The sequence below is a fragment of the Nymphalis io genome, chromosome 25 (genome assembly GCF_905147045.1).
Source record: "Nymphalis io chromosome 25, ilAglIoxx1.1, whole genome shotgun sequence".
NCBI lineage: Eukaryota > Metazoa > Arthropoda > Insecta > Lepidoptera > Nymphalidae > Nymphalis > Nymphalis io.
In genome coordinates, this window is record NC_065912.1 from 6438667 (window position 1) to 6452393 (window position 13727).

The window sequence follows — 13727 nt, forward strand, 5'->3', positions numbered from 1 at the left end:
AATAATTTAACTCAAACGCAAATTGACGGGAAACTATGATTAATTCGATGAAATGAATATTTCAAAGTAGGATTGTCGGTTGTTCTTGTGTATAACTGTGTATGCCTTCGCAGAAAACACGTCCGTGCAAGTTCTTTTAATATATTTTTTATTTTATGTTCAGCTCACTTACAAAGTTATAATGAGTAATAATAGTCATAATAACAAAAGCGAGATTTATTTTCTCATAAAAAAGATCATCTTATTCGACTTGGTGGAGTGCTTTGTGCATTCAGTATTGTGATGCAATAATTTAAGTAGGCACCACCCGTTTATTCTACTGCTAAACAGCGTTATTATGTTTTCTTGTGTTTTTGTTGGTTTGAAGATTGAGTGAGCCAGTGTCATAAGAGACACAATGGAAGTAACTTGCTAGTTCCTAAAGTTGGTGGCATTTGCAATGTTGTGTAAGATGATGAGTTTGTGGTACCTACCTGTGTTTGTGGTACCTACCACCAAGTAAAACACTTATAAATGTACCGCAAACTTTTATCCAAATAACTTTCTCATTATAATACTTATGTAACTACTTACCGTAAGGTGACCGTTATTATGGTAAATTGCACGTCCGCCTATCAACTTTATTAAATAAAAAGCGTTACTACGCGTATAAAATATTTAAATCAATACCATAAATACATGATACAAAATGCGGCCACATTTCTATAGCAGCAATCTCTCAACTGTTAACCATATTATAAAATGAGAATTAATAAAATAAGACGGTAAGAAACACAGGTTATGTAAATATATACACACCAGTTTGCGTGTTTAAATTACACGATGTGATTCAAAACCAAATTTTTATTTTATTAATCTCTCTTAATTTGAATGCACATACCTGTTCTCATTTGAAACTTCTTTCATGAGTCTGTCTGTTAGAGATCGCTATAAGCGACACACCTTTGAGCAAAATTTGTCCCATTTCCAGCATGTCACCGTTTTATGCTACTCTTAATACAAGTATTGTTTTCATGTTGTGAATTAATGTTTAAATAAATAAATCAGTTAAACTCGAGCTGAGATGTATTTCTATAGTAAACAAGGTCGGAAGCTGACACGCTAAGATAAAATATTCTATCAGTTATTTGTTAATTAGTTCAATATAATCGCGTAGCATTAGAGATGACTTAAACGGATATGTAACTTGCTTTAATCACAGAAAGTACAATCTGGTTAAATCCTATATTATTTATTTACCAATGAAACTGGAATTATATGTATAAATATATGTAATGCATTTTTTGAGCGCAAAATATTTAGCCAAGTTATTTAGTAAGGTTTACTTTATACGATATGAGATCAATTGATTACAAAATATTTTTTGTTAAAAATAATTTTTCAAGGTCCATTCTATATTTTTTCCTAAGCAGAACATGCCTTGTGGTCTGTTAATCGGCGTTGTTAATTGTGTGGATCGGGTATTTAAGTATTCCCACTTGTGAAATGGATGTGACGTCACTAATGTTCAGAGGCGAGCCTAACCGTCGCAGCTTGGCTTTGGCTTGGCTCAGCATATGTCCTGGTGTTTCACTTGTGAATAATTAAGACCTGTTTGTTCTATTTAAAATTGACATAATGCTTATCTATCAACCCGCATTGGAGCAGCGTGGTGGAATTAGCTGCGAAAAACTTAACTCAAAGAAAGATACATTATATATAATTTATATAATTGGACATTATATATAATGGGACATTTTTCACACACGGCTATCTGATTCCAAATTAAGCTTGTACAGAGCTTATACTATGGAAACCAGACAACTGATATACTACATATACTATTTTTCTTTTGTACATACTTATATAGATAATTACACCTAGACATTCACAGGCTGTTAATTTTTCAAACTAAAATCTTGCAACATATTAAGATATTGATGGTCAAGAAATATGTAGTATGATATGTAGAACTATATATATAACTGTATATGTGCGTTAGAGGATGTTAGCAAATGATTATGGTTCAATTGAAAATAATGAGTTTGCGAATAAGTAATTTATTGTACCTATTTCTTAATAAACGTGATTATATAGTATAAATAAAGTTTAAACCTTAATATAGGGAACTTACCTTTTCTACTACGGTATCAATTTACTGGTGGTAGATCTTTGTGTAAGCTCGTCTGGGTAGATAGCACCCACTCATCAGGTATTCTAAACAGCAGTACTTGGTATTATTGTGTTCCGGTTTGAAGGGTGAGTGAGCCAGTGTAGTTACAGGCACAAGGGACATAACATCTTAGTTCCCAAGGTTGGTGGCGCATTGGTGATTTAAGCGATGGTTAACATTTCATACAATGCCAATGTCTATGGGCGTTGGTGACCACTTACCATTAGGTGGCCGATATGCTCGTCCGCCTTCCTATTCTATAAAAAAAATCAAGGTAACAAGTTGCCCCGAATAATACTAAACTTATTTGATTATGACGAATTAAGTAGTTTATATTTTATAACTATGTATTCATATATTTTTTTTAATTTTAATAAATATCCTATTTATATATATTCTTAGACTCTTTATATTTTTTTTTTTAAATAAGGAAATTAGCAGTGTAAATAATAATTGCTTAAAACACACGTCGTATAACAGACGCGCGAAATGTTGAAAACCGACTTAAGGTTATATATTGATATATATATATTGATGCAATCATTTAAATAAGTTCTACAAAATAATACACATATAACAATACACATATTATAATGATACATTCAAAATTACATCTTAAACCCACTAGTGTTAGTTTCATTATCGCTTCAACGTTAGTTAACGCTTTAGTTACTCGTACAATCAAACCCCATCTTAATAAACAGGATAATTCTTGGAATACTCAGTATAACGATTATGTCTATCACTCTTCGTTTAACTAAATCTCTTGAATTTCAAAGGATTCGATCCTTAAATTGATTTGAATACATCACGAAGATCAGATAACTTCAGCCTCAAAGATTAAAGGGAATGCTTTTTCCACAAAAAAATAACCTTAAAAAAAACGCTATTAAAATTTTCTCTTACAGGATTTCGTTCGATATTTAAATGTACACAAATGGGCAATGACAAAGCAGTTCAGTACCTTTTCTTCTTCGTTTGTCGACTGTTTTTATTAATGATCTTTAGCGTTGCCACTTAAATGCAAATAAGAGTAAAAAATAAATGTTTAAAACATGCAAATTCATATTAAAAATGTTTATCTCAAATGATCTAATTTCGACCTCTAAAGGAACACTAATTAACTATTAAAGAGCCGTTAAGGATTTTCTAAATTATCAGTCATGTAATATAATAATGGACATCATTAAAATTTAATTTAATTTATTTTTTACAAGCAATTAATTAATTGTTAGTGTGTGTCGTGTGTGTGTGTGCACAATAGATTGAACCAAAATTTGAGAACTGTACACACTTTGATGCTGGGATATAAAAAAATATTTTTTTTTAAATTAAACCCTTATTATTATTTTTTTTAATTAGAACCTAGATATATAGATCAGTTGGGAATACAAAACTGAAATTAAATTTGAGGATAATGGTAGTTGATTTAATCCCAAACCTTCAACAAAAAAAAAATCTATTTATTATATGTATACAACATATAAATAAAAAAACTATTTTAGACTTATGAACAATGTATCTATGTATAAAGTATATGTATAATATATGGAGACGGGTCAAATTTGCTGGATTTTTTTGTAATGTTAAGACGCGTGTTCGCGGCTCCGTTGTAGCATCGTGTCAAAATTATACAAAATAAACAAAAATATAAACTTTATATAATCCAGAATAAACAAATCTAGTGCTTATATTTTAAGAAATGTCAATAACTTTATGCTATAATTATTTAGTTATGGTTATTTTACTCCAAAATGATTAAAAAAATAAATCTTTTTTAGATGTTTCGGATGAAGTTCCGAAGAAATCGAAAGGCAAGGATGAGGAAGAGGTCATCGAAGACAAGGGAGGCCATATACATCCACTCAGTAAGTATATAAACAAATAGTCACCAATCATCGTTTGCTGGACCATATTTCTCTTAATTGGAGTCCGTGCTATGCTTCTCTTCCATCTAATTAAAATTATATCCTCAGTTTGTTCATTGAACATGTTCCTTCTTTAGCGGTCTACATTCATACCCTCTAACTTAAAATACTTCCTTATTAACATACTAATGAGTATAATATTAACGGTAAAGAGTACCTATCGAAATTTGTCGGTTTATCTCTGCTTACGTGCTTAACGCTGTTGTTTTATACTTACAATATATTCTAGTATAAGTGCTTGAAATATTCTTTCGAGTACTAAATACAGAATATTTTGATTTTGTTGTATTAAACAATGACAACTTCTTTCATTTCGTATTCTATACATTCTCATACATCACTGTCAGCATTTTCATCTTCCGATTATTTTAACAAACATAATTTTCCTATAATATATTTTATTGTAAGATTTACTGTTAACGATCAAATTTCTTAACATATAATAATGGTTAAGAAACCTATATCATACTTTCTTGTATTAGAATTCCAAGACAAAAGAAAAACACCCTACCTTTAAATGGATTAAATATTTTATTTATAGTGTAATGAAATTTTATCATCGTTATATATCGGATAAATTTCCTGGAATAATTTGACGATATCAAGATGAATTTGATTCTAAGAATAAGATTAATTCCTGCTTTCAGCTTCAATTTGAACCATCCAAAATTATTCAACCATTTTTTTGAATAATTATTTCTGTTCTGATGGTACATGGGTATATATATGGTTGACTATGGATGTTTAATATAAGTCATTGCTTCATAATGTTTTTCTACTAATTAACTTGTAAGGCTGTAGATTCCGAGGTCAGAAAAATAATGCTATAGGGTTTTTCTGTCAAGACATTCTTAATAGCCCTTAGAAGAAGTTAGTGTTAACACTTCTATGTCTCGGATAGCAGCATAAAGCCTTTGGGTCTGTGACTGTTCTCTCTCCGGACGTATCGGATTGCCATTCCATTGGACTATGGGAGTGAGGAAAAAGAGGCTCTAACTTGTCTTTTATAATAGGTTCCGTGCAATTTAAGCTCTTTTACAGTAGTAAGCTCAATTTTTTTTATAATATACGTGTACTGACTTTTAATATTTGCTACAAACAGTCGTTTCTGTAAATATTCTTTAAATCAATGAATGCCTACATGTTTTGATATACCTTTAGGATATCTGGCGATAGTTCAGTGGTTAAAACATGTGTCTCAATCTTTTTTGCGGGTATCAAAATCTCAGGCTGCATTTGAGTAGCGTGGACCGCAACCTTCTCAAGCCTCACTCAAAGAGAAAGGCTGTTGCCCTGCAAATCTCTATTTTTTTATATAGTGCCTATCAGAACGTAAATACAAATAATCTTAGACTCCCTTTACATACAACGTGTTTATATAATCTACAATTACGTTGTTTCAACATATCTTGAAGGTCCAATTCTTTTCAACAAAATTTTCTTTTTTAATATCAGTGCTATAAAAAATCACATCATTCCGACGAGAGCTAAATTAAAGCATGTGACAGAAGACCGTTGTCAACGTCGACATTTCTCACTTAATTAAGAGCGTTTTTCATAAGCCCTATATACCAAAGTTATATATATAATTTTAATGTTTACGAAATCAAACGTACTTCTAACAATGTTTTATTACTCTATACGATATTATTTTTTTATTAGAACAGCAGTGCAATCATGTAAGAACTTACTTCATTACTCATCTGTGAAATTTTGACAACTGACATATGGTCATATACTATTTTTTTTAATGCGTGTATTCTTGAAATGTTATAATCAATTTATAGTTATAGTCAATGTGGCATTTCACTTTCTGACACATCACGATCGTTTTCTACAAAATAGCCCTACAGTGTACTTAACTACTTACGTGTACTTAATTTGCTTTTAATTCATGTCGTGGCCAAGGAAGATCTCTTCCGACAAAAATACATCCACCAACCTAAAGTAACGCTGTGGTGTGGTAAAAGCTTTGATACTTCATAAAATACGCCCTAAGCTAACTCTTTAACTTTGCTTCATGATTATACAATGAATTTCAATGGTTACACAAGAGATGTAATACAATATTTACAGATTAAACATTACAAGTGCTTTGTATAAGCCAGTCTCGGTAGCTATCTCCAAATCATTAGATATTCTACCGCTAAACAGTAATACTTAGTAATGTTGCATTTCGGCTTAAAGCGTGAGTGAGCCAGTGTAACTACAGGCACAAGGGACATAACATCTCAGTTCCCAAGGTTGGTGGAAAGGTGGTGGATTGGCAATGTGAAGAATGGTTAATATTTCTTACATCGCCAATGTAAGTTCGTGTTACCACTTAGGATCAGACCGTCAGCCTAGCCAGAACATAAAAAAACTCTGCGGTTACAGGGACTAAGATGTAAGCTTCACCTTATATTCCCTTATTAATATAATAAAAAATACTAACAAACAATTCAATTTTGCTTAAATAAATGTACGTCTTGTTGTCACACCAAAATAAGCTCTATCATAATGCGTTACAGCTGAATTTTGTATGTATTGTCGATATATACAGTGATGTAGAATGAGCTACATTGTGTATACCAAGTCGGATACTACATGGAAATCCACTCAACTCGTGTTGGTTTATGAAAATCAAAACGTTTGTAAACATTATGCGATAAGTCCTGGAATTGTAAGAGCTATTAAGATGTGATACATGATTCATTAGTTCTATTTTAAACTATATGAATAGATTTTAACTTGCAATACTATACACATAATATATTTGTGTGTCTCGTGGATCCAGTTGTGGACAGGGATATGCTGGAGGCTTAACCCACTTTGGTCGCGAGAGGCAGAGCCTGGTCTGCAGAGTCAGGCGAGACTTCTTCCTGCGATTTACTGCTCGCAGGAAAAAGTCTCGCGATTTGCTTCCCAGGGAAATAAAATGGCTAGAGAAGCTAGTTCTCATAGCTTCGTTCAAACCCTGAAAGGGGTAATTAAAAAGTTAAATCAGAATAGTAAGGTCAAAATAAAAAAATAAAAAATTTCTCGTTGAATTGCAAATAGTAATCTCCTGGTAAGTGGTCACCATAGACATTGGTGCTATAGGATATGGTTAATATACTATCCCTTAAACCGGCAATGTTTAACTGTCCATTGTGCCTGTAATTAAACTGGCTCACTCTACTTCTATCCAACTTGATTTACACGTAGCATACGCTACGCAACGGATTAATGGAATAATAATACCGTATATGAGAATTTTATTAAAATAATATCAAAGCGTTGCATTTTGACAATATAGTTACTTGAAATACGGATTGTATCGGGAATACTACGTAACATAATTAAATAAACTCAACTCTACTCTCATAAGTCCGAAAATGCGTACTATTCGCTAATCAAATTACTTGATCACAAAGGAAATTAACCATATCAGGAAGCCTTTGATGTCATACCTTTGTGAAACTAGAGTTGAATGGCCTTGAATATTCGTATTAGTCTATTTCGTGTTATTTTTAAGCAATAAAACAATATAATTCGATTGATTCGTCCATGAAATTGTATACTTTTATTGCATTGACGTATTTTTTTTGCATCAAAGTAAATATATGTCTTGACACTCTTTTTGTGTAAACGACTGAAAGGCGTTTTGGTTGATTACAAAATCAAAGTTTAAAGTTTGTATTGTTTAAGTTTCGTAAACCTTTTGTGTTAAAAATAAAGCGTTTATTTTTGTTTAAATAGCCAACTAGATATTCATACAAATTAGGGTTATTACACAATGTCTGAAAAATCCGGCAGAAATTACTCTGTGTTTGTATATATTTTTTTATAGAATAGGAAGGCGGACGAGCATATGGGACACCTGATGGTAAGTGGTTACCAACGCCCTTAGACATTGACATTGTAAGAAATGTTAACCATTGCTTACATCTCCAATGCGCCACCGACCTTGGGCACTAAAATGTTATGCCGCTTGTGCCTGTAATTACACTGGCTCACTCACCCTTCAAACCGGAACACAACAATATCAAGTACTGCTGTTTTGCGGTAGAATATCTGATGAGTGGGTGGTACCTACCCAGACGAGCTTGCACAAAGCTCTACCACCAGACTTACCATTTCACATGGCGACCGGTTGATCATTGTAGAAGATGATGTATATGATGAGATGATGGATAGATATATAGTGTCGAAGTCTATTAATCTCAAACGGATATATACCAACATATTTTTTATAAATCAGACTAGTTTTAGCAGCTTCGCCAACACGTGGGACGGGAGCTGTTAGGTCGTGAAATCGTAACAAACAAATAAACAATATCCCTTTCACATTTATAATATTAGTCACGATAAATGATTCAGATGCCCTTCATTTTGATGGATTTATTAATAACTCTTGATTAAAAGTGATTAATTTTAACTACATTTAGCGAGGCAAAAGTCTAGGAAAACAAAAATTAGTAATGGCTAGTGCAGAACATTCTTCCCGACTGTACTGGTCGTCGTCGCGTTTTGACTCTACTACCACTTACCATCAGGTGGAGTTATTGCCAACAAATATAAAAAAAATATTGATGGACGAATTAATTGAGCTTTAATCATCACATTCGTACCACCACTTACACAATATTTTCTTGATTTAAAATATACATATAACCTGTACGTGTAAGAAAATATTTATAGTATAAAGCTAATATAATATTTGGTCGTTTTAGAATTTGCATAACCGATAAATAAAACCGTCGTAGACGTCTGTGAATATTTGCGGTTCTGAGAGATAAAACTAACTTGCTCAAACACCAATATCCACGACCTTGCATACGTAATAATAAGGGCAAGTCTTATTATGAGACCACTATTTCGTTAATATTATTTTCCTGTAATGAAAGTTGTAAGAAATAATACCCTTATATAGCTAAAAACCTATCTATCTCTTAATTTTCCTGATAATATTTCCATGCTTGAAAATATCTAGTGAAAGATAATTTATGGATGTAATTTGCTTCAGCGCAAAATCAAATAATATTAACATAGACGATCATTGTATTTTATTGTGCTGTTTTATTTGTTTACGATCTGATTTGTTTTCTCGTTTTCCCTTGGCCACAATTTATGTATTCATTTATTCAGATAGTCATTTAAAACATCCTATATATTCTTTATTATAGTATAAGGCTTAATTAGGATTGAAAAAAATAAGCTTTTATTTACTTAGTTGTAATATTTTGTAATATTTTATTAGTATAGAGAAATCTAAATTGAAAACAATGAATTCTAGAGGTGTTACTCTGTAATTTATAATGATAATAAGTCTTGTAAAATGTTTGCAATTTTATTTTTGATTATATTATAAGCCCACGAAAATTCGGTTCCCTATTTTCTCAAGATTCTCGCGTTCTAACTATGGAGTGATAACTGCTCTCACAAACGCCAACCAATAATAAAAAATCACTTATTCAAATATATGTAAGATATTTTTAAGCGGGTTACACGTTTACAATCCAATAATAATCGAGTCTATAAATTATTATAATTTACGATTGTTTTTGTCACGGCGTTTCAGTCTCAAGTCGTAAATAACAATGAACAAATATCGACACTTCGATATCTTATTTTTATTGTTCCATTTGTGGCTGTCGAAGTGCGAAAAACAACTTGAATTTATAATATTTTCATACTTCGTTTTATTAAAAATAGTGTTCTTATACGTACTTTGTTCATCTCCTATTTATTTTACTTAAAGAAATTCGTTTAAGTATCACCAATGTTAAGTTGTTTTCTTATTCATTCATTAAGAGTATAAGTTACATATTTATCTATCAAGTGTTACTAAAGTTATCACTTTAGCGTATTAATTTTAAACAAAAGATAAAAACCAATATGAATGATACCAGTTACAATCTTTTAACAAATTTTTTGATGTATGTTAGTAAGTAAGTATAGTATCAGCCTGTGAATGTCCCACTGCTGGGCTAAAGCCTCCTTTCTTGAGGAAAAAGCTTGGAGCTTATTCCACCACGCTGCTCCAATGCGGGTTGGTGGAATACACATGTGGCAGAATTTCGGTGAAATTAGGCACATGCAGGTTTCCTCACGATGTTTTCCTTCACCGTCAAGTACGAGATGAATTTTATACTGAAATTAAGCACATGAAATTTCAGTGGTGCTTGCCTGGATTTGAACCTACGATCATCGGCTAAGATTGACGCGTTCTAACCACTAGACCATCTCTGTCTTTTTTACAGTAAAGTGTGTTACATTATTTTAATAATCTGTTGATTGTCGTACTCATCCGAACTTTGCTGTACAGCTAATAAATTGCCCTAAATGTGCTTATTACCGGTGATGTCCTCCTGACCGATTTTGGACACGCTCAAGGCAAAAGCCATCTGTGCAAGGCATAAAAAAGAGTTCATGTGCAATAACAACGGATTTATTTCTGCTACTGCAAAAATACTGAATATAAAAAGCCAATAATATTTTCTCAGAGGTCCCAGTGTAATGCAATCTTTTAAGCCCTAGTGGCTTTTTCCTTAGAACAAAGAGGCATTTTTCTGAGTATTTACACTTTAAGCAGATTTTGCTTACATTTTTTTAACAGGAGCCATATATTACAATCGATCGTTAAAGTCACTAATTGAAGTAATGTGCGAACAAACAAGTGCAAATCACTATTGAATACATGTCAACCTGTTTGTGTATATCAAGTGGCCGTAATTACTCATGTGATTTATTGGTCTGTGTAAATTTTGTAATGTATTTTCAATGTTAGTAAATTAGGTATATATTATAGTTTGTAATATACAAATTATAGTTTGATTTTGTAAAATGATTTCTTTTTCTTACTTAAAATAGGTAGGCAGAATTTCGAACGGACTCCCTGATTAAAAATGGTCATCACACTGATAAACATGACACTGTAAGAAATATTAATTATCTTAAGTTTAACCTGTAATTACACTTGCGCACTCACCGTTCAAACCAGAACAAAACAATACTAAGTATTGCTGTTTTTCAGTATGATATGTGATAAGTGGATGGTACCTTTTACTGGTGGTAGAGCTTTGTGCAAGCTCGTCTGGGTAGGTACCACCCACTCATCAGATATTCTACCGCAAAACAGCAGTACTTGTTATTGTTGTGTTCCGGTTTGAAGGGTGAGTGAGCCAGTGTAATTACAGGCACAAGGGACATAAAATCTTAGTTCCCAAGGTTGGTGGCGCATTGGCTATATAAACGATGGTTGACATTACTTACAATGCCAATGTCTAAGAGCGTTTGGTGACCACTTATCATCAGGTGGCCCATATGCTCGTCCGCCTTCCTATTCTATAAAAAAAAAAAAAACCTACCCAGACGGGCTTGGAAAAAGCCCTACAGCCAATTAATATGATATATATTGATACTGTTTTTATTATACAGATTAATTATAATTTATTAAATTTAGCTTAAGAGCTCACATGCCGCACTATAATAAATCAATGAAGTTATACAATTGTAACGAAGTCACTATAGTATGACAATCCATAAGCCGCGTCATTACTACTAAATAAATAATCCACACTAATCAAGAAAAAAACGCAAGTAACTATTATATTTGGTCGAGCTGGTTGGCGTATTTGGTAGATTTTCCTTTCACGCCGAAGGTTGTGGGTTCGATTCCCACCCATGACAGACATTTTTGTGCATGAACATGTCTGTTTGTCCTGAGTCTGGGTGTAATTATCTATAAGTATGTATTTACAAAAGAAAAGTAGTATATATAGTATATCAGTAGTCTGGTTTCCATAGCGCAAGCTTTGTATAAGCTTAATTTGTGATCAGATGGCCGTGTGTGAAAAATGTCCCAGGATATTATTATATTATAAAAAGCCCTAATTTAATCAGATACAATGATTAAGTAAATTCTTAAGAATGATTAAGTTATGCTACAACTGTGTTCAGAACTTTAAATTTGTGTCAGTGTTATAGACATAATAATTATACATTAAGCAATAATATCCTCCAGACCGATTTCGGCCACGACGGTAAATCTGCATATATATTATAATGCAAACACAGGTGCACTCTTTATTCCATAGCTCTCATAATCCGATGTGATGGCAAACCGACACGACCGAAAAGAGTTCCGGCGCAAGACCAAAGGCTTTACGTGCTTTCTGAGGCACGGGAGTGTACAAATTTCCAACTTCCAGACTCCGGGCTGCTACTCGGAATTTTCTGACAGAAAAACCCGATAACTTTTTACTGGCCTGATCTGGGAATTGAACTTGGAACAGGTCTGCGGCCTTACGTCTAGCTAATAGACCAACGAGGCAGTCATTAACATGCTATATAGCCTATGTATATCCTGAAACTAAAATAATATGTAAATTTCATATAAATCGAATTATCAGGGATTGTGTGTATCCGGATAGAAACAAACAAAATTTTTCTTCATAATATTAGTATTAATCATAAATAACAAGAAGGGCGGACCATACGTCGGAGGTACTCTTATATCGTCCCACTGTTACTGGGAACCTAATTTCTTTTTATTCAGTCATTAAATAATATAAGCTACATGTGAAAAGTTTTGCACTATAAAATTTATAAAATTGTAATAAAATGTTTTTAAATCTTCAGAGATAAAGCGAAAACACAGACGAAAAGTGGTAAATGCCGTTATCCCACTACTCTTCGGCATGAAGTCTGCTGGAGTAGTCATATTTGCCCTGTTCATGGTATCAGTGATCACCATCAAGGCATTCCTGGCCAGTAAAATGGCACTCGTGGTTACCGTTGGCATGGCTATGAAAAAGTTATACGAAAGTTATGGTGGCGGGTAAGTGATCAATATTTAAAACATTTCTAACTAAGAAGATGACTTGAGCTGTACTTGAAATTTGCACTTATAATTGTTATTTAAAATATAGTTAGTTTTGTTACAGAAATGTTTAAGTTTGTTAGTAGATCAAGATATTTCAACCATTTTAAAGTTTTAAATTATCTTTTACCACGATAAAGTTTTAAGTTGAATTCATTTTGTAGATTGATAATTTGTTTCAAACTCTGACTTATTAGAGCTAATAGAATACAAATGAGACATTCAACCAGCTATAATAGATATGTTTGAACATATAAAATATGTAAATCAAATCACACTTAGCAAATTAATATGATTAGTAAATTAGAGATACATTTCATTATTAGTTGACGAATATTCAATGGAGTCGTCTTTACTAATGGTATAATTATAGCTTCACCAATTTTGCTTTGACTTAAAATAATTTCATTCTCATTTCTTTAAATCATAATTGGGTCTTTGAATGCTTTTTTAATTATTATAATTGAATATAACGTATGTTGTATTTTGTGATGCTATTTAAATGTGTCGTATAGACAGCGATGTAAATTGCAATTGATTTTGTTGCAAAAGTATTAACATTTAATTTCAAAAAAATTTAAACGCAAAATAATTAGTGATTAATGAGTAATAAAAATTGTTTTCTCGTTGCTTACATGAATGGTAATAGGAATTTCTAATAAATCATCCGATCTGAAATCGGAAAACAGTAGGAAAGCAGAGAGAAAAAAAGATTTACATCGATGTCTATACTGTAAGGAATTTTAATAAGTTGCTCGCATGACTGGACTGACGTTTTTACTGTACTGACTATTTACAGACA

General features: G+C 32.2%; 1 protein-coding gene across 1 annotated transcript in view; it reads left to right on the plus strand.

Annotated features, from left to right (window-relative positions):
• LOC126778311 (uncharacterized) overlaps positions 1 to 13727 on the plus strand; it is a 32447-nt gene that overhangs the window by 16171 nt on the left and 2549 nt on the right. Inside the window, exons 2-3 of the mRNA XM_050501814.1 lie at positions 3934 to 4020; positions 12685 to 12883. Of these exons, the coding sequence (XP_050357771.1) occupies positions 12744 to 12883 (140 nt within the window). The 5' untranslated portion in view covers positions 3934 to 4020; positions 12685 to 12743. The remainder of the gene's footprint in view (positions 1 to 3933; positions 4021 to 12684; positions 12884 to 13727) is intronic.